At 43.6% G+C, this 22,348-nt stretch overlaps 1 protein-coding gene across 10 annotated transcripts in view; it reads left to right on the plus strand.

The window, feature by feature from the left end:
* The window catches only part of Lrp8 (LDL receptor related protein 8), a 72,065-nt gene extending 55,426 nt beyond the window's left edge, over positions 1-16,639 (plus strand). For 8 of the 10 annotated variants that reach the window (XM_090334803.1, XM_090334800.1, XM_090334802.1 and 5 more), the window contains 9 exons: positions 1,176-1,294; positions 1,522-1,661; positions 3,320-3,461; positions 4,158-4,310; positions 5,160-5,372; positions 7,925-7,993; positions 11,360-11,532; positions 12,640-12,816; positions 14,935-16,639. In XM_090334803.1, coding sequence (XP_090190929.1) covers positions 1,176-1,294; positions 1,522-1,661; positions 3,320-3,461; positions 4,158-4,310; positions 5,160-5,372; positions 7,925-7,993; positions 11,360-11,532; positions 12,640-12,816; positions 14,935-14,973 — 1,225 coding nt within the window. In that variant the 3' untranslated portion in view covers positions 14,974-16,639. The remainder of the gene's footprint in view (positions 1-1,175; positions 1,295-1,521; positions 1,662-3,319; positions 3,462-4,157; positions 4,311-5,159; positions 5,373-7,924; positions 7,994-11,359; positions 11,533-12,639; positions 12,817-14,934) is intronic. The other 2 variants (XM_090334806.1, XM_090334809.1) reach the window with 1 other exon arrangement.
* Positions 16,640-22,348: the final 5,709 nt, after the last annotated feature.

A 22,348-nucleotide genomic window follows, 5' to 3' on the forward strand; every position in this document is an offset into this window, starting at 1 on the left:
CAAAGAATTTGAGTGTATCAGAGCAGGTCAGAGCTCTAGAGAGTGTTTGGTAGAAGCCCTGGAGGCAGAGGCCTTTCCTCACACTGCTGTAGGTGGGGGCAGTGTGTGTGTGTGTGTGTGTGTGTGTGTGTGTGTGTGTGTGTGTGTGTGTGTGTGTGTGTGTGTGTTGGGGGGTGCTTACTGGTGTGTGGCAGCTGCTCACATGTTTGCAGGGACAGGACAGGTTGTTACTTCCATCGAAGTCTGTTTCATTGTGGGAGGGAGGGTTTTCCTCACCAACTCAAATCTGTCTATAACATCTTCCATTGACCTCAGGAGGTCTGCAGGACAGCCAACAAGACCAAGGTCACTGCAGCTCTTCTGTCCTCATCTGCATTCTTCCATCCCCCACTCCTATTGCCAAGGCTCTGGGCCCCTCGTCACCTGAACTGCTTTGCTCAGGACACACCTGACTTTGGGAGCTTAGGAATTCTAAACAGAACAGGGCCCTTTACCTCCTTCTGTGGAAATATCTTGAAATGACATCTATGTATCACGTTGAGTTTATCAGCATCACCAGCTTCTTCCTCTGACTGTTTCCTTACTTGTTAGACAGGAAGAAGAAAACCTTCTTCAAGGGAGACCAGCTAGCTGAGGCTGCCACTTGGGCTGGAGGGAAGAGGGGGGGGATACGTGAAGCACAGGAAGTAACCGACAGGTAGCATTTACTTGAGCATGTGTCAGGTAGGCACCCGGTAGACACCGAGCCCCTAAGCCTTGTTAACCCACACTTCGTCCAATCATTATCTGTTCTCGTGTAGAGTTGGTGCTCCCCTTGCCACACCCAGACCCTCAAATCATAGTTCTTCCAGCCCCGATCCTGCTGTGGATCTGTCAGGGTCCAGCAGGAAGCACACTGCAAACAATCCAAAATAACTGGAGGAAAGTTCACTAAAGGGACTATTAAGGAAGGAATAGATGAGGTTTAATGCAACTCTTGGATAGATATCAGTGGGCTCTTACCAGCCCTTGTAGACCTGAGAGTTACATTGACTGATCATTTCAAAGGATTTCAGAGGTCTCCCAGTCCTCACTGAGCACAGTCCTCAACTATTCAGTGTGCCATTGAGCCTTTTGTGGCTCAGACCACTCCAATCATGTCCCTAACAAGAAGTCAAATTGGGTTTTTCTTTCAGGTTCATGTATTGGTCTGACTGGGGGTACCAGGCAAAAATAGAGAAGTCTGGTCTCAACGGTGTGGACCGGCAAACACTGGTATCAGACAACATTGAATGGCCCAATGGAATCACCTTGGGTGAGCCCTGCTAGCTTCCTGTGGTATTTGCCTGATCCTGTCAACTTTCAGGAGCCCTGTGGGGTTTGAGTCTGGGTCCTCCTTGTGATACCAACAACTTGTCCCCTGAGTGTTGCTGTCCTAGCCTGGGTCTAATCTAGTCCTTGGACGCGAGTACAGAGAAGTGGAGATCTAGGCTGTGGTCCAGGTTCAAGATCTGATCCCTCTTCTCCCACTTCCTCCCCAAGATTTGCTGAACCAGCGCCTCTACTGGGTAGACTCCAAACTGCATCAGCTGTCGAGCATTGACTTCAGTGGAAGCAACCGAAAGATGCTGATTTTCTCCCCTGACTTCTTGAGCCACCCTTTTGGGATAGCTGTGTTTGAGGTGAGTCCTGTAAGTGGAGACCTGGTCTCACCGGGAAGCTGAAACCTAGAGAAGACTTGTTTAAATAGAGTGCCTGCCTCAGCCTTGTGTCCCAATGGGAACAAAGGAACAAGGAAGTGAAATGATGTGAATTGAGAATGGCTAGTGCATAGAGGCTTTGCAGTGTAAGATGCTGCAGCTCTTCCTGTGCCCTCTGCTCCACAGCCCTCTCTCAAAGCGTGTCTCCTAGTGCATTGCTGCACACACTTCTCCTACCCACAGCATCCAGCACTGTATCTCATACACAGAAGGTGAAACTCAGTAAGGAGAGAAGGGAGGAAGAAATATCCCCTTACTTAGAACCATTTACCGGAGCAAATAGCCTGAGAGGTGCTATGCCATTCAGCACACTCCTGTCAGTCTTTGTTAGATCCTCGGGTCACAGAAGTGGACACTATCTCAGTCCTCAGGAAGCTCCCTGGAAGCCAGATGTTGGTGGCTCATGCCTGTAATCCTAGCTACTCAGAAGACTGAGATCTGAGAATCAAGGTTCAAAGCCAGCCCAGGCACAAAAGGACCAGAGACTCTTATCTCCAATTAACCTCTAGAAAATGGGAAGTGGGGCTTGGCTCAAGGGTTAGACAGTGGCCTTGAGCTGAAGAGCTCAGGGACAGAGCTCAGGCCAAATTCAAGCCCCATGACCCCCCAGTAACCCCCCCAAAAAAAGAGAGTCTCACAAATTTCTGTGCCCGGGATGGCTTTGAACCATGATCCTCAGATCTCAGCCTCTTGAGTATCTAGGATTACAGGTGTGATTCCCCAGCACCCGGCTGCCCTGACTCTTAACAGCCTTTCTTTTTGTGGAATGAGGAATCCAGAACCTACCATGGTCTCACATACTCCATCTCATCCCCCCCAAACGAATTCTGCCACCAAGGGGAGGGAAAGTGAGGTTTGTGGTGGGCACTGGCAATGTTTTCTTGGAGCAGCTTCCCTCAGCACTGCTTGAAATTGTGGGTAAAGTTCTCCCCCTAAGTCTAGTTCTTTGCATCAAAAGTCAGGTGTGTTGTGTATGTGCTTGAGCATGCCTGTGGCATGTGCAGAGTGTGGATGTGCACCTGTATGTGTACAGTGTTCATACCTGTATGTGCTTGTGTTTGTGAGCACGTGCATCAATACTCAGACAGGCTTACTTAGGGACAAGTAGGCCTAAATGTAAGTAGATGAGCATTTGGATTTGTGTGTCTGAATCTGTGCATGGTTGTACCTGTAATTGTGGGTTTGCCTACAGTTGCATGTCTAGTCTTGTATAGACTAATCCTGTGGACTTGTGTTTATTCCCAGTTTGTAAGAGGCCTAGCAGGAGATCTCAGTGTCTTATACATCCTCTCCAATTTTAATCCTCACCCCAGTGATGATAATAGCTATTCAGATCCAATCTTGGGCTTCTGCTTGCTCTGGGAAGCTCAGAGTTAGTGAGTAGGCTTGTGGTCTTCAGATCAAAGCATAGATTCATCCATTAATCCGCTAAGATAGACAGGGACCAGAAAAACTGATGCCACATACCGGAGTAAACAGGATAGCTCTGGGAAGATAGGCAGTTCTTGTCACTCAGCTCTCAGACTGAGGTCATGAGTTCAGGCTCTAGGCCTCCTATCCTCCACATCTGTGCCCCACAGGACAAGGTATTCTGGACAGATCTGGAGAACGAGGCCATTTTCAGTGCAAATCGGCTTAATGGCCTGGAAATCTCCATCCTGGCTGAGAACCTCAATAACCCACATGACATTGTCATCTTCCACGAGCTGAAGCAGCCAAGAGGTGAGCCTTCCTCAGTCCCCAGTCCCCTGTCTGTGTCCTCTTCTGCCACAGGCAGGCTCTGTTCATATTCCTCTTGTGACTAATGTCCCTAGGAATAAATAGAGTGTGCCTTATGGTGTTCTGTATCGTTTTTGCCTGAAGCTCTTTGTGACATAAAGCTGAGTATGAAAAAGTATATAAGTCAGCTTGTTGGTGGGGGCTGGATTCCAGGAATCTGCTGCCAGCCTCTCTCCTTCTCTGTCACTTGGAGATCCTGAGTCTAATTGTAGTTGAGGCATTGGCTGCCAGAGTGAAAGTGGGAACACAAAGGGAGAAGGAGGTACCATTGGATCCTGATTCTAGCCCTAGAGATTTAAATGAGACATGACATGTAACATTGGGAGGTGGGGAGGAAATGACTTTTGACATCCAAATAGGCCTCAACTTCATTTCTGTCTTCAGAATCCCTAAAGGTAAAGCTTAGACAAGTTTGTTCTCTGAGCCTAGGGCTGTTTATCTGTCTTATCTGTCAGTCTGAGACATAAGACCCACCTCTCAGAATTGTAAGAATTAAATGAGTGTGAGTGCTGATAGATAGATGCCAAAAGGAGGGAGAGTCTTTTGAACAAGCCAAATGGGAAGGCCTCGTTCGCAGGAGGCGAGAATACGCAGCATGTCCTGTAGATGCCCTAACCTCTTTTCTCTCTTTGCTACTAGCTGCGGATGCCTGCGAGCTGAGTGCCCAGCCCAATGGAGGCTGTGAGTACCTGTGCCTTCCTGCTCCTCAGGTCTCCAGCCACTCTCCCAAGTATACGTGTGCCTGTCCTGACACAATGTGGTTGGGCCCAGACATGAAGAGGTGCTACCGAAGTAAGCAGAGATTCCAGGAGGGGTGGATCCTGGCAGCACCAGACCCTGCCCTTGGCTTCTGGGATGCTGTGTGTTCCTGGTTTTCCTCCATCTTCATTTTCTACTTGATGCCTTTGGATTTTATCCTTTTTGCATCTGCTTTCCAGGGGTGGAGGGAATGAATGAATAAATAAATAAATACACACACACATACACACGCGCGCACACACACACACACACACACACACACACACACACACACACTATAACATTTCTACTTTATCCTTCAGGATAGTCTCTGGAATCCCTTGAAAATCTCAAGTTAAGAACTCTTGATCTTTATGGCTTCAATTACACAGATGACTAAGTCGATCTATCTCATGTAGAATTTAGCACCCTACACCAACTTGGAATATGACTGGGACTTACAGATAAAAGATAATAACCACACAAAGTCTAGTTATTTCCTAATCTTGATGTACAGCCAAGTCTGTTGTATCATTTATGATTTCCAGGATCAATTGCTTAATGTGGAGAAAGAATTTAAATCTAATAATGGAATGCTATCAGGATACAGCACTTCTAGATTTACTTGATTTCCCCTCCCTCTAGTCTTCCCGTGATCTCGCTCACACTGAGCTGTATAGCATTGTTTTAATGACTGGCTCATCTTTATTGAACAAAGTGAAGTGCTTAGGATTCAGCTGAAAACAAGACTATGGCCCTTCAAGGGGGTAAGGAAAAGCTTCACAGAGGTGGCATCTGAACTAAGCTTGGAGAAAGTCCCTCAATGTAATTCATAGAGGCAATAGTCTAAGCACTAAAGCAATAAGCAATGTACAAGTGACATTCACGGTCTTTCTTCTCTAGCACCTCAATCTACCTCAACAACAACGTCTGCCCCTACTACAAGGACAGTACCTGTCACCACAGGAGCTCCTGCGACAAGCCATGGTCCTTCCTACCAGAACCATAGCACAACAAACCCAGCCCCTGCTGGGCCCAGCTCAGTTAGTGGTCCCAGAGCTCCCAGCATCCACCTGTCAACCCCAAGCCCGGCAACCAGCAATCACTCCCAGCACTGTAAGGAAATGAGCTCTATATTCATTCTTTTTTTTTTTTTTTGTCTTTTCTTTTTTGGAACTGGGGATCGAACCCAGGACGTTGCACTTCCTAGGCAAGCGCTTTGCCACTGAGCTACATCCCAGCCCAAGCTCTATATTCTTGCATGGTATAAAAGGATGGGCGAGCATGTGGGGGCCAGGATGAAGGTGCGGAGAAGCCTCAGTTTCTTATCCTACAAAGAACGTCCCTTGTTTCACATGATTGTTGAGGGGGCCAGTGGGAATGAAAGTGCTTACACACACAGCCTCTACTGCCTGGGTAAATGCCTGTTTTTGAATGACTGACATGTGCAGGACGGGGTGTCCCTCAGATCTGAAAAGCTCTAGTCTCAGTTCCCAGCAGCCTCAGCAAGCTGCCCAGATGATCACATAAATAATTATGGTCTGCTCCTGCTTGTTTTCAAACCCTGGGATAAAAATAATTAAGTCCACCACTTACTAAATCATTGGAAGCAGCAATTGTCACTGCCAGAACTGTTCTATCTCATTAACCGGCAGATACTTTTTTAATTGAGTTTTCTGTCATAGGGCATTTATTTAAAAGGATAAACTGCCTTCTTTCTTTCTCTTTACCTGAATGGTGCAGAAACCAAACAACTTGGTGACTCCTTTCTGACTGAGTCTCTTTTGCCAGCAGAAGCTGGATTCTCAAGAGTAGAGTACTCACCCTGTTGTTTGCAGAAACAGCTACAGAAAGCCTCTCCCTGCAGGCCTTACCTAGCTGTTACTGCCCCTTTGGAAATTGCCCCCCCCCCCCACAGACACACACTGGTGATTAAACCCTAGCCTTGAGCAAGCTAAGCAAATACTCTACCACTTGAACTACACCCCTTCCCCAAGCCCTTTTGCCTTTACTTTATGTTTCAGATAAGGTATTGCTACCTTTACCCAGGTTGACCTAAACTTGAGATGGCCCTGCCCCTGCTTCTGGAATAGCTTAGATGATAAACATGCACCACTCTACCCTGCTATGCTGTAGATTTAATACCAGAATGAGAGGCCAGCAGCACTTCCACAGCCAGCTTTGTAAACACCCTGCTCTCTCCTCCAGGAAGAGTTGGATTCCCATGAGGCAGACACGGTAATGGCGTTGTGGTCTCTGCCCACGAGCAGCCATCTCTCTTGGAGCAAATGTGGCTAATAGTTCCTCTTCACACTTCAAAGGGTTGTTATAAGAACCCAAGAGGAAAATGCTTTTTTAACTGCAAAGTGCGCTGCAAATGTTAGAGGAAAGTGGCTAGAAGAGTGAGGAATAAGGCACTGCATACTTTTAAAAAATACAGTGCAAACCAGGAGTCAGTGGCTCCTTCCTGTAAACCTAGTTACTCAAGAGGCTGAGGTCTGAGGATCATGGTTTGAAGCCAGCTCAGGCAGACTTATCTCCAGTTAACTGGCAAAAATCTAGAAGTGGAGTACAACTTCACTTGAGTATAACTCAAGTGATAAGAGTGCCAGCCTTCAGTGGGAAAAAAAAAAGCTAAAGGACAGCTCCCAGGCCCCTGAGTTCAAGCCCCCGGACTGGCACCAAAAAAAAAAAAAAAAAATACAGCCAGGCAAAGGTGGCTCATGCCTATAATCCTAGCTGCTTAGGAGACTGAGATTTGAGGATGGTGATGTGAAGCCAGCCAGAAAGGAAAGTCCATGAGACTCATCTCCAATAAGCTACTCAGAAAAACCCAGAAATAGTGCTGTGACTCAAGTAGTAGAGTGCTAGCCTTGAGCAAAAGAAGCTCAGTGTCGGAGCTCAGGCTCAGAGAACATCATATAATGTATTTATAATGTACATTTATATTATATATGCATTATTATATATACATTACATATAATATGTATATGTATATTCCAAGCACTTTTCAGTCCAGAATGCGCTTTTTGTTTTTTTGAGACAGGTTCTCATGTAGATCAGACTGATCCAGCAACTCATGGTCCTATTGCCTCAGCTCTTGGCTGCTAGGATTACAGGCATGAGCCACCTTTTTTTTATATTTAGGCCTTGCTACAACTCCTATCTCATTCACTACCCCCTTGAATTAGGTAAGACTGTACCAGACACTGTACTATTATTAGTACAGTATGCTTATGCATTTTATACAAACTATTTCATTTAATCTTTATCCTTGTTAGATCTTGAGACAAGATCACTAATGCTCACTGCCTTGCATAGCCCAGCTTCCTACCACCATCATGCTGTGGAAGGGTCGTCAGTCCTGGGTTCAAGTTTCCCTTCAGTAAAATGGAAATAACCACTGTCCTGTTCGCCTTCCCGGAATGTTTGTGGAATTTGGGAAGCATTTAGCTATGGCTACCATTTTAACTTCTTTTCTGCAGTACTGGAGCTTGAACTCATTCCTTCAAGCATGCTAGGCAAGCTCTCTATGACTTGAGCCGCACCCCAGCCCTAGGACAATCAGTGTGTGGACAAGAAACAGTTGGGTAGTTCTAACTGCCTGAGGCCTATGAGGGCTTGAAGTCACAATGATAAAGCATTATTCTGTGAATAATGTTTTGCAGATGGGAATGAAGGTGACAAGATGGGCTCAACAGTCACTGCTGCTGTCATCGGGATCATCGTGCCCATAGGTGAGTCCAGACACATCATCAGGAGCCCCCACCCAGGGTGAGAGAAAGACAGAGAAGGTGCCACACTGACTTGTCACTTCCAGCACCTAGTTTAACTTGGTTTTTTGAGCTGTCACACAAAAAGAGAGCTACTTGCCACTCCTCAATAGGTCATACTGTCTTTGTTTTCTTTCTGTTTCGTTTTCAGCAAGCATTTAATAAGCAGCTACTATATATCAAAGGGGAGGGGAGGTGGCTAAAGTATAATGTCAAGGTTTAGTCTTGTTGAAGACACACAGATAAGTTAATTATGACAAGGTAAGACCTAAGAGTAAATTGTGCACGCTGAACTTAGGGGAGATGCCGAGGAAGCACTTAGACTGAGAAAAGAAGAGGACAGGCAAGGTTTCCCAGCACCATGTTGGCGCTTGCACTGAGCCAGCCCCATAAAGAAGGACTGAGAGCAGTCAGGGCTGTGGAGACAGAAAGAACAAAGCCAGGACTAAGAAATGGCATGGGAGGAGATGGGGAGAACCACAGGGTCCCAGCCCCCACGTTCAACATGGCCTCTTGGCACCTGCTGTCTTTGAACTAGGATTGTTATCTCCCTTACTTTCCAATGAGTGCCTTAAGATTAAAGGCGTGGTCTTTTTCTTGGGAATCTTCTATATGGTGGTAGTGGTATTTGAATTGACCTTGACTGGCTTCACCAGAAAAGATGGTGATGAAACTGTCATTCTACATTTGGCTTTGCCCATAGTCCAAGACAAACGAACCCTGTTCCTGCCATCCTGTGCCCTAAGAGGCATGTGGGCACTGTGTTACTGATACAACTCACCCTGAGCTAGTCAGCATTTTAAATTTAATTTCTGCCAATGGGGGAGGGAGGCATGAGATGAGAACTATTCCCCTGAAGGTAGAATATCTTTTCATATGCTTATTGGCCATTTATTACATTCCATCCTTTATGAATTGCCTAGTCAGTCTCCTTTTTTCTATTGTTATCTTATTTTGTAGAAATATTTATGCACAGTGAATATTAAAACCTTTATAATATGTGATAAGTATTTTCTTCTTGTCTGACACTTGAGCTTTCAATTTGTTCATAGTATCTTTTGCCATGCATAAATTTTAATTTTTTTTAAGTATTAAATCTGTTTATCTTTTGTTTCATGGATCCTAGATTTTGCTTTTTGCTTAGGAAGGCTTGTCTCACCCTGAATTATTAAAATATCTCCTGATACTTTCTTATGGTTTGAGTCATTTTTAGTATTTAGGTATTTCCTTTGGAATTTATTTTCCAGAATAGTATGAGGTAAATATTAAATTGTTTCTTCTACATACCTGTGTATGGTATATAGAACACTATTCTTTCCTTCTCATTTGAATTATCACCCTTATTATAGATGACAGACTTATAAATAATATGCTGTTTTCTCCACCAATGTCTGTCTATTCCTGTAGACTAGTAGCTCACATTTTCTCAGCTATTAAACTCTACTAATTGTGTCATTTCTATCAAAACGATGATGGAATCTTTTTCCATTTTCATTAAATTTTTTTGGATGTGGAAAGAATTTACATTTTACAAATTGCATTTTTTTAATCCAGGAACATAGCATTTTTCTATTATAATCTTTATATCCTTTAGTGGTTTATAGAGTACATTAGACTTGTACATTTCTTTGTAGCTCATCCCAGGTAGTTTATACTTTTCTTATTGGGCTATTGCTCTGCTACATTTTTACTTTTTTTTTTTTTTGCCAGTCCTGGGGCTTGCACTCAGGGCATTGTCCCAGAACTTCTTTTGCTCAAGGTTAGCACTCTACCACTTGAGCCACAAGTGCCACTTCCAGTTTTTTCTGTTTATGTGGTACTGAGGAATCAAACCCAGGGCTTCATGTATGCTAGGCAAGTACTCTACCACTAAGCCACATTCCCAATCATCCATTATATTTCTAATAGGTTATTGCTGACTTTTTTTTTTTTTTTTGCTAGTCCTGGACTTGAGCCCAGGGCCTACAAACCATCCTTGGACTTTCTCAAAGCTAGAGCTCTACCACTTGAGCCTCAGCACCACTTTCAGCTTTTTTCTATGTATGTGGTACCGAAGAATCGAACCCTGGTCTTCGTGCATGCTAGGCAAGCACTCTACCACTAGGCCAAACTCCCAGCCCTGTGCTGACTATTTTTATGTTGATTTTTTTTTTTTAATCAAGGAAGGAGACAAGGTCTCATAACCAAAGTTGACTTGGGACTGGCTTTATAAGGCTAAGTTGTCCTTAATTCACAATCCTCCTGCCTCTGCTTCCCAAGTTCTGAAGTTATAGCCATGTCTTATAATACCCAGCTTTATGTTGATTCTTAATGAGCTAAAATTCTTCCCTACTTTTTTCTTTTATTGTCAGGGTGATGTATAGAGGGGTTACACTTACATTTGTTAGGTAATGGGTACATTGATACCCCTAAAATTAGTTTTTTTAACCTATTTCTCTTAAGATCTCCTAAACATATAAACATGTTAATATAACAGACTTCCTTTTTCATACGTAGGCCTTTCAATTTTCAATTGTTTTAAACCTATTCTTACTGCATCTAGCTCAATCTTCAGAACAATAATAAGTAAAAACAGTGATGAGGATGTCCTTCCTCATTTCTCTCTTTAATTACTGTCATTTTTCTCAAATGGGACCCCTTGTACAGAATCCTAGAAAGTGATCACCCAGCCTCCATTAAAATGCTCAGAGTGATTGCTTGTTAACTGCAAAACTACTTGCCTCATTTTTCCCTGGCTCTGTTGAAAAGAGTCCCTTTTTTACTTGTTAATATAGTCCCTTATTCTAACCCAAAGCCCATATTGTCCTTCTGTACCCCCTTACCCTTATGGAAGTAATTCTCTTTGGACAGAGCCCCAGCTTTAGTAAGAAATACATCCCATACCAACATGAGAAAAGCATGGATTTTTTTTAGAGACCACAGAAGCAGCCACCTTAGGACAAAGGTAGAGAGAAGGAATTCATTCATGTGTCACTGAATGTGCTAAGTATTCAATACAAAGATAAGCAAGCATAGTCCCTGCCTTCAAAGGCTCAGTCTGATTGGGAATACAGATATGAAAAGTACTGAGGCCTGGGAGCACACATGAGGGAGCAGAAGACTCTGCTTAGAACAGTGGAGGAAGACTTCACATTTAGGCTCGATCTCAAAGGATGAGTAGTTAATGGAAAGAGATGAGAGGAGGCCTTCCACGCAGCAGAAAGGGAATGTACAGATCAGTGCCTGAGGAGCAAAGGGCAGCCGAGTTAGAGAGGTGGTAAGATCTGCAGTGATGGGTGAACGATGGTCCAGAGACCTGTGCATGTCCAGAGTAACTGTCCCTTCCTCCAGCGGTAATAGCCTTGCTGTGCATGAGTGGCTACCTGATTTGGAGAAACTGGAAGCGGAAGAACACCAAGAGCATGAATTTTGACAACCCAGTGTACAGGAAAACAACAGAAGAGGAAGATGAAGATGAGCTCCATATAGGGAGGACCACTCAAATTGGCCATGTCTATCCGGCAGTAAGTACTTCTTACTGAGAGAAATCTTCCCTTCTGTCCTTCCTTCCTTCCTTCCTTCCTTCCTTCCTTCCTTCCTTCCTTCCTTCCTTCCTTCCTCCCTCCCTCCCTCCCTCCCTCCCTCCCTCCCTTCCTCCTTCCCTTCCTCCCTCCCTCCCTCCCTCCCTTTCTCCCTCCCTCCCTCCCTCCCTCCCTCCCTCGTTTCCTCCCTTTACCCTCCCTTCAGCCTTACCAAGATCCTACTGGGCCCTAGGGACCACATAGAGGCTGAGACAGATAGTTAGAGTAGCACAATAGCAGGATACCTTGTACGTGGAACCTCTCTCTAGCAGTAAAGAAGCCACATGTCTCTCTGCTGAGTGATTTTCAGAACCTTTGGCTTGAAAGAATACTTAAGACCATTTAACTTGAATGTATTCATTTCCACTAACACTGTATGAGTTATATGCCTAGCACCACATTAGATATCAAGTGTTCAGAAGTTATCAAGGAATACACTTGCTCCCCCCAAAAAGCTGGTAGGAAAGTTCAAGATACTAACACACACTTTGTACCACTATGGGCTAAGTGCCATGGTGGAAGCTTAGGATTTTCTTCTTCTAGGAAGCCTTTCCACTTGTATGGTTCTCCCATAGTCCCCTGTGCCTCTTCTTCCCAGCCCCTGTCCCTCCACAGTGCACTTATTACTTAGTACTCTCCCCACTAGACCATGAGGTCCTTGAAGGCAAAATCTGATGTGATTGGTCTGTTTTCCTGGTGCACAGCACAGCATAGCCAGCTTCTAACAAATATTTGTTGACTAAATGGTGTGCTATGGAAACATCAACAAGGGAGCTATTAATTCTGCCTGGATTATTGGACAAGGAATGCCTCACCAAGGAAGCAACAAGTGGAACTGTGTCTTTGAAAGATTAGAAGCAATTTTCCAGGTAGAGGAGGAGGAAAATGGCATTCCAGAAAGAAGCATGTGCAAAGGCTTAGAGACAGACACAAGGAACACAGCCTGTTGGGGGAGCAAAGACTACAAAGTAGCTGACTGGTGTCCTTGTTATGTAGCAGAGTCAGGGGGCTGAGTGTGACCTCGGGTCATCCAGTCCATCCCCCTGTCAGGCAATCAGCAGCTTTGATCGCCCACTGTGGGCAGAGCCCTGTGTTGGGGAGACCAGAGAACTGGAAGACCCAGCCCCTGCCCTCAAGGAGCTTTTTGTCTTGCCGGGGGAACCAAGGTCACAGCTGCACCCGCTCCCGAAGAACCCTCTTTCCGAGCTGCCTGTCGTCAAGTGCAAGGTAGGGCAGTGCCACTCTGAGCCAGATGGGCTGGTGAGTGAGGCCTAAACCTCGTCAGGTGTGGCCAATCCTAGAAGGCTGACTTGTTTTTGAAGACTGTAAGCTGGGTGTGGGGACAGATAAACATGGGTTAGTTACAGACCAAGGAAATGGCTTGTGGAGAAAAGCTCCAGTATGGGGCAGACAGAACTGCTGATGAAGTGAATTGCTCATAAAGGGAAGACAAGGGAAATAGAGTTGAGCAGGTGGAAGAGGATCAGCACGTGGCCTTGAGGTTCTTTAACCTCAGCCAGTCCAGGCGTACAGCATTGAGCTTGGAGTGAGGTGACTTGGCAGTTCCACCATTCAGCACTTCTGTCACCTGGTCACTTCTCTCTACTTTTATTTGTAATAAGAGAATGACCCCATTCCGTCTGCCTTCTGAGCTTAGAAAGTTTAAGTGAGAAAGCACGTGTAAGAGAGAACACTGTAAATTACAAAGCAATCTGTCCTTGTAAAGTGTTACTGCTTCAAGAAGGAAATGACCTGGAGAGTTACTCCTGAAGAGTCTAAAGCCTGAGAAGTACACCTCTGAGGGCTGTAGAGTAAGAGTCATAGAATGAGGCCCTACTATGTGTGAGACACTATTCTCGGTGTTTCACATGTTTTCTTATTTAATCTTTTACAACTACTTTATATACAGTTAATATTATTAGTTCCATTTGTAGGTGAGAGAACCAAGACTTAGAGAAATTGAGTAACCTAAGATCATGGCCAGGAAGTGGTAGACCCAGGATTCAAACTTGCATCTGCAGGTATAGAGAGGCTCGTGTTCTTTCCACTATGTTATGAAGTAAATAGCCTGGAAATCAGTATTCTTCACCACCTGTCCTCTCCTCTGTCCTTTGCTACCACTGTCTGGCTCTGTCTTTGGCCTGTAGATCTGTCTTGGAAGAGAGTGGGAGGGTGGCTTGATGAGAATAAAACAGTCTCCAGTACTGTGCTGGTGGAATGTGGTGATGGATTCATGAGAACCTACAGAAATCCCAAAGATGACCTGAAAAGCAATGGAGTTCCTTTATTTTTTAAAAATCATTTGTAAAATGCATACTAACACAGGAAAAATACTTAGTATAAGCTGGTCAAGATAGCCTAGGACACTCCAGACCCCATGTGTGTTAGGGACCATATTAAACATTTGGCATGCATTATTTTGTTTGGTTTCCTATCCACCCTCTGAGATAGGTTCTTGTCCCATTTGACAGATGATGAAACTAAGGCTCAAGGGAGTGAAGTGATGAGCCCAAATTTCTAGAGCTTTGAAAAATGACAGTGAAACTAAGGATCTCTCCACAGGATGAGATCTAGGAAATGAAAGAGCACAAAACAAAATTGTATCAATTAAGATAAAGCTAAATGTATACTGGGAAAAGAAAACAAAATGAAGGAAATGGAATTCAAAGGGTTTCCTGTATAGACTTCCCCTTAAGTCAAAGATAGAATCAAGGACCATAAGAAAGATATAAAGAAACATCAATATAGGAAAAACTTTAAATACGCTCTCCCCAAGAGACTAGACTGGCTTTGGGGTTAGTGGGCTCCCCATCAAGAGGCCAGCCATTTGTGGCAGAAGGAAGATGAAGTCAGCAGGCTGAAGTTGGTATAAGTCGGGATAGAGTGAGAGAGGGGCTGAACTCAGTTGACTCCCATTGCCTTCCGATCATATTTGTTTAGAAGAGTGCAGCATTGTACCCACCTAATTGATATCCTACAAACAGATCAGTAATAGCCTAGGAGTTAACATTTGACAGAGCTTACCTACTAAAGTTCCGCTGTCTACTGGTCTCCTTTACAAGGGATAGAACAGAAGGATGAAAAAAAGCTACAGCTTTGGATTTACACAGACCTGCCATCAAACTTTAGTTCTGCCACTTGCTTTGTGATCCAGAGCAAGCATCACAGAAGCCCATGGAATCTTAGTTTTCTCATCTGTAAAATAAGTATGATAAATCTTGTCATTTGGCATAGTTTGCAGATTATTGAGCTAGTACTTGTTATTGTACGTCTAATACCTTGTTGATATCCCAAACCAGTACCTCCTGTGGCTCTAATGATGATTTCTTTGATCTGTCTCCCCAGCGAGTGGCATTAAGTCTGGAAGATGATGGACTGCCCTGAGGATGGGACCCTCTGCTTCGTGCCTCATGGAACTCAGTCCCATGCACTGCTCTCTCTGGATGGTGTATGACTGGATGAATGGCTTCCTATGTATGAGTCTGTGTAAGAGTGTGTGTGTATGACTTTTTTAAATTTATGTTGCGGAAAGGTAACCACAAAGTTATGATGAACTGCAAACATCCAAAGGATGTGAGAGTTTTTATATGTATAATGTTTTATACACTTTTATAACTGGTTGCACTACCCATGAGGAATTCATGGAATGGCTACTGCTGAGCGACTAACATGATGTACATAACCAAACGGGCCGATGGTACAGTACCTTACTCATTTAAATACTATATTTGCAGAGGATGTTTGATTTGGGGGGGACTTTTTTAGGTTGGGAGGTTTGGGGTGTTTTTTGTAAATAAATTAATTATGCTTTGTGGCTATCCATCAACATAAGTATAAAAAGAAAGCCCACTTCAACTCCCTCCCCCATTTAGATTATTTATTAACATATTTCAAGAATAAGATTAGTTCTATAAATAATTTAGAGAAGTGAGAGTATTTATTTTTGGTATGACTGGTCCAACACACAGACTGTGTATGTGTTTATGTGCGTATGTATATGAGAGAGAACAATCTGTAGAAAAGAGGCACACCATGGCTATTCAAATATATGAAGAGAAATTTATTTTAAAACCATCTACAAATGGGTATCTAACTTTCAAAGAAGCCTGTGGAGATATGGCTTAGAAAACAGATACCATGATGTGTAATTGAAGAGGCGGATCTTTTTACCTCTGGCTTTTCCTGAGACTCCCCACACACGCACACTACAGAAGCCAGCACAAGCCTTTCAGCTCACCTGTGGCTGCCAAGACTTCCACCCAGACTCCCTTGTCTGTGGCTAAGGTCAGGGTAGAGATACACAGAGCCAGAAACTCCCATGAGTCCAAGGCAGCACGGGTAAACCTCAGCAAGTCTGTTTTGAGGTTCACTCCTTAAGTAGTACCTTCAGCTTCCTTTTAGGACTCTGGGATTGAATCAGGCTGAAAGCTACCATTCTTACTTCAGAGCTAAGTGGAGACATTACCAGAACAGCCCAAGTGTACTACAGGGACTAGCTTAGGCACTTGACCTCTAAGACATCTGTAGGTGATACCGAGAGTGGAATAAAGTGTTTCTGTTTTTGTTTTTTTAATACCCCCTTTCTCCCTTCCTGCACACTCCTCCATTCCTTTAGGAAACATTTTAAAATAATAACTGGATTTCTTGCCATCGTGTGTTCATATAGATATGGCTAAGTGGTCGAACACTAAGTTCTGTTGGAGGGGAAATGGCATATGCAATATTAGAGCATTTTAGATACATGTGTTCACACAGGGATTTGGTTTACAGCTTTGTAAATAAAAGGAAAAATTCTGGGTATATGCATAGATTTCTTTTTTCATTATGGACACCTTTTATGTTTTTCCTGGGCCTTTGCAGGGGGGAACTCTGGAGGGAAGTATTATTTTGTGGAGACCACCAGGGGAAATAATCACACGGTCCCAGAAGGAATTCAATCTCTGGAGGTTTTCTTGTCCCATTATGCTGTTAAGCTCTGCTGTTCTGCCGCTTCACTCCTCCTGGAGACTAGGGTTAAGCACGACATGCAAGTGTCTGGCTTCTGTAGAAACAGGGGACATATAGCTAACCTTCACATAGTGAAGCTTTGACACCCTCAGGCAAATGTCTCTCTACTTCCATCCGCCTGCATCTCCATCAGTGAAGCTTGGCTCTTATACCAGCTTTGACACCCTGTGCATTTCTCAGGCAGTTTAGCTGGTGTTCTTTCATGCTGATCCTAGGACCTGTGTCACTCATGGTCTCCTAACCTCTAAGAAAACAACTATGCTTCGGAATCCAGGCATGCATGTGCTGGTATCCCGACACAGCCACTGAGGGGAAATGCAGTTGTCTTGGACAGCCTACTATTCTTCCAAGTATGCAAACTAAAATTATGTTGGACTGAAGAAAAATTATCAAAGTGAAAAACAAATATATACAACTCTGCCTCCAAAGAAATTGAATTTCCTGGAGTATTAGATAAACTGGCCAGTGTATAGTTTCTAAGTTTTGAGTCAGTTCTCTGTCATCTCAGAGAGAGAGAAAAAAAAAAAAAAACAGTAAGATCAGGAGAGAAAAGCAGTAAGATGACTGCGTCACAAGTTCCAAAATGAAGATGAAATCCGTAACTTTCTCAGAGACAGCTAGGTTTCCTGAATATACTACAACTACACTTTGAAAGAAGGATCCAAAAGGGTAACCTACAAGAAACAAACTGGACTGTGCTCTGTATAGCAATAAGTCAGAAAATCTAAGGATTCAGATCTACCTTCCTCCTATTCCGGGAGGCACTTTGAGCCTTATTTTGATATACTTCCATTTCTGTTCCATTTTGCTACCTGTGTATATGTATCTACAGCCAACAACAGATTATAGAAGTAGTGAGCTGGGTGAGCTGGAAGGGAGCTGAGAGAATGCCAAGAGGGCAGAAAGGTTATCAGCTAGCCCAGGCCTCTTCCTTCTCCAGTTTAGAGATGACTTTGGGCTGCCTGAACAGGGTATCAAATTGACTTCTTATCCTGTGGTTCTTTCCAGTAAATTTACCAGGATAAGGCCTTTCCAGGAACAAGGGAAACAAAAACTTTATTCTTGAAAGTGTGTCTATAATACAAAACAGACTAAAGTAATCTGTGATGTCAGCTGGCAAAGGGAATGAGATGGAATAGAAATGGATGGCAGAAAGCATTGCCAGTTCCTCCACTTCTCTCTATGTGACCACGGTTGTTCATCCCCAAAGCATATTCTAGATGCCAGCCACGTGCCATGAAGACATGAAGATCACTCCATGTTTCCTGTCCTTTCAAAGTTCAGAGGAAATGGATATTAAAAAAGCAAAAGAATCCATTTAGAGTATTGTAGGGGTGGAAAGGAGATAAGGAATGACATCATAGAAATGACCTTTAGAAGGAATATCCAGGTCGCTTCTGGCAGAGGAGACAGGCATGAATCAACAAGGGGACTGTAATGAGCCACCCGTAGTTCATAACTGGAATAAAAGACTCAAGCAGACTTAGCAAGAAATAAGGCTGGATGGAATGATAGGTTCAACACAAGCACTTTATGAAATACTTATCTGATTTAATTAAGCAAACGTTTCTTGTACATTCTTGACAGCACTTGACATGATTTGACTTCAAGTTTTCCCACGGCCACACAAGGATGTTGACTTTCCCATATATAAGTCAGAGATTTTTTGGATAGGGTAATGAAAACTAGGGATAATGTGATTTTCACAGAAGCATGCAATATTATCAAAGCCCCTTAAGTTTTTCTCAAGTGTGACAAAGAAACCTGGAAATTTTAAAAAGACATGGGAGTCTGGAAAGGGGACCCTTTCCTCACACAGACACTAGTGGGAATGGAAGAGGACCCACCACCCCACACCCCATAAGAATGTGAATCACCCCTAAACTCCAGCCATATATTTATCGGCATATCAATGAGTTAGTCTCAAATCATTTCCATTCTCATAAATGCATGAAGATAGAGTATCAGAGTCTTCTTACATTATATTTCTAGGGTACTGGAAAATTTCAGGATATGAAGAATTTAGAATGTAAAAAATCACAGCTTCAGTTAATATGAAAAGAATCAGGAAGCTTTTCAGGCTGTGCACCATGTGCATAGTGAAGAATCCACAGAAGCTACATTTGCAAACAATTTGCTATAAAACTAATTTTTAAAACTCCTGTATAAATACATATATATATATATGAAGACAAGGTTTTGATACTTTTTTTTTACAAAAACTTCAAGAGGAAAAAAAATTATACAAACCATGTTCTTTAAAAATACCATTTTGTTCTAAGCGGTTGTTAATTTGGGGCTAAATTACTGATTTGCAAACTCCATCTCATTGTATCCAACTGGAAATTCTGTTATCTCTCCCCATCCTCACCCCCAGTTAGAATATTTGATGTAATAGCCAGGCCTGTTAGAATGTTAGGCCACATTAACCCTTTCTGATCTTTTTGTTCTTGTCATTTAGCTTCTGTACTGGGTGCCTCTGCAGTCTGGTTTCTCATCCAGAGGCAGAAGGGACTAAAAGGGTATGTACTGCATCTCACTAGCTGTACTGACATCATCTTGGTGAACTGAAAACCAAATGTGGATATTTGTAAAATCAGTACACTTTCTAGAGAAAGATTAAACTCATTTTTAAAAATCTGTAAGTGTCGTTAAGTTGTAATGCTTTAATGAGGGGGTGGGAATGAACTATCACTAATGGAATCCCTAATGTGTACCGCATATTTTACATAAGTTATCTTAGTCTTGGCAACAATCCTGTGAAATGCTTTCAATATTATCTATCCCATTTTAGAAATGAAAAAAATGGGAGGGGCCAGGAGTTTGGCCTAGTGGTAGAGTGCTTGCCTAGCGTGCACAAAGACCTGGGTTCAATTCCTCGATACCACATACGTAGAAAAGCCAGAAGTGGTGCTGTGGCTCAAATTGCAGAGTGCTAGCCTTGAGAAAAAGCCCAAAGATATAGCGCTCAGGTCCTGAGTTCAAGCCCTAAGACTGGCAAAAAAAAACAAAAAAAAAAAGGAAAAATAACTGCCCAATTCCATCCAGATTTTTGTTGTTGGGGGTGGAGGGAAGGTGCTGTTTTTTATTTCTTTAAGAGAAATAGACCTGCCTCAAATTCACTATGGAGCCAGGCTGGCCTCAAACTTATCCTCCTGCCTCAGCCTCCTGAGTACCGGGATTACAGGTATACACCACCATGGCCCAGCAGTATAGTCTATTCATTTATTTTTAGTAGTCCCAAGAACCACTGCACATATGTTGTTCTCTGCTCCGATTTTCTTTTTCTTCCTCTCTCTGGCTAGCTTGTGTTTGTCCTTGAGTATTCCATTTAAGTAATGCGTCTATCCCAGGCTGCCCTGTTCTCTTAAACTGGGTTAGTAACTGTGCTTCCATACTAATTTTTGCCTACTTACATTCTGATATTTTCCCCTTGACACTCCCATGCCAATGACATTGCTTTTAGCAAGGTTATCCAGGACCTCCTTTATTATAAATATAGCACATACTTTGAGTTCTTATTTACTTTGACTTGGAAACAATATTTAACGCTGCTAGCCACTCTTCTTGAGCCACTTTTATTCTGGCTTCCAGGTCTTTAGTGCCTGGGCTGGCTTTGACCTGTGATCCTCAGATCTCAGTTTCCTGAGTAACTAGGATTACAGGCATGAGCCCAGCTTATTTTTTTCTTATACTAATTGTACAAAGGAGTTTTGTTCATGATTGTTGTTAAATGAGAATTATTTTAACCCAGATCTCTAGTGATTTTTTTTCTCCCCAACACACCTATTCTTTTATATATATTTTTATTGTAATTAATAAAAGGGTTACATGATATTTGCCAGATAGAAGGTGCATTAATTCACATACATTGATACCCTTTCACATGTCTTGGTACCCATTACCCTCCCCCCCCCCACCACCCACTCCCCGTATTGGTTTTCCCCCCTTCCCTATCAAGTTTCAGATAACCAAATACAAATAAATTCAATATATCAGATAACAAAATGAGATACTGTAACAATATGAGATACCCAAGGAACAGCAAAGGAGATGAGGGATAACAGTACATTAAGGACAACAATCATTTGTTATATGGCTTTTGTTTCAATATCCTGGAGGTCCTTTCAATTAGCTTCATACTATATGGCCTTATGTATCAAGGTTTTGCTCTATTGCAGATCTCTGCTAGTAGAGCCCAAGGTTTCTACTGATTATGACAAATGAGGGAAACCATTGAGCCTAAGTTCCTTTGAGTCTGGCTTACTTCACTTAATATGATTTTTTTCTAAGTCTTTCCATTTCCTAACAAATGGGGCAATGTCATTCTTTCTAGCCCAACACACCTATTCTATATTCTTCTAACAATGCCTTTTCAGGAAGGAAAGGCCGAAATTTGAAGACTAGGAATGAGAATCAAAGTCGGCTGGTCTGATTCACCCAACAGTACACAATGAAAAGAATCCCAGGTCCCAAAAATGACCTCATCTCAGCTCTGTCTCTAGATCCTCTATGCAGCTAGAACTTGGCTAAGCTGAAGTAGGCTTCTATAGTTAGGATGCTGGTTGACCTTGGCCTATTCAAACACAGACAGCTTCTACAAAATGCAAAGCTATGGCAGCACTTTGACTTGGGCAGTGGTCCACAGCCCTGACTCACTGGAGAAAGTTCCATTGGTTTGAGGTGATGCCCTAGTGTCTTTATTTCTAGTCTCCCGCTAAGAACTGCTGGATAAATGGAGATGACTGGGGAGTGGGAAATCAAATAATTCAACTTAATTCCAACGCACAGTACTTATCCTAGAGATCAGTGAGGCAGGACAATACTCAGCTTTTCATTTTGGCTCATGGTTTCAGACCAAGATCAGTTCACCCAGTGTTTTGTATATGCTAAGCAGTGTGTCAGGGTGGAAGCTCAATTGGGAGAAAGAACTTTGGTTCAACAACCCCTTTTAGGATAACATCTTCGGAGGCTAAAAGCTCTCATTACCTCAATAGAAGGTTTCACCATCGGGGCCGGGAGTTTGGCCTAGTGGTTAAAGTGCTTGCCTAGCATGCATGAAGACCCGGGTTCGATTCCTCGGTACCACATGCATAGAAAAAAACCAGAAGTGGTGCTGAGGCTCAAGTGGTAGAGCTCTAGCCTTGAGGAAATCTCACATGTGCAATCCTAAGTACTCAGGAGACTGAGATCTGACGATGATGGCGAAAGCTAGCCCGGTTGGAAAGTCCCTAAGACTCTTATTTCCTACTAACCATCAAAAGTCGAAAGTCCATGCGTGGGGGTCAACCGGTAGAGAACACTGGCTCTGAGCAAAAATACTAAGAGCATAGCATCCAGTCCAGTCCAGTCCAGTCCCGATTCACTCCCCAGTGCACCCCTCCGTAAGATCCAAACAACCATCTTGGAATTAGTCAGGCTTTGACACACGTAAGTGTGCACGGGAGCGTCTGTGGAGCTAAGCCAAGTGCAGACAGTAAACGCCTTTTCCTAAGTTGCAGCTGAACCTGGCGGCAATGTCCATACAGGCTGCAGATCGGTAGGTCTGACGCGTGGCCAGACTCGGGGCAGAACTGCTTAGGCCTCGCTCCCGCCTCGGGGTCGGGGGCGGGGCGATGCTGTTCACTTCCGGACGAGAGGGCGTGGCAACTGGGTTCCCAGCGCAGGGCCAGGGGGCGGGGCAAGTTGGTCCCGCCCTAGGCTGGGGGGCGTGGCGTTGTTGTTCCCGCCCTGGACGAGGGGGCGTGTTCCG

The sequence above is a fragment of the Megascapheus bottae genome, chromosome 6 (genome assembly GCF_031878675.1).
Source record: "Megascapheus bottae isolate mThoBot1 chromosome 6, mThoBot2.hap1, whole genome shotgun sequence".
Taxonomy (NCBI): Eukaryota; Metazoa; Chordata; class Mammalia; order Rodentia; family Geomyidae; genus Megascapheus; species Megascapheus bottae.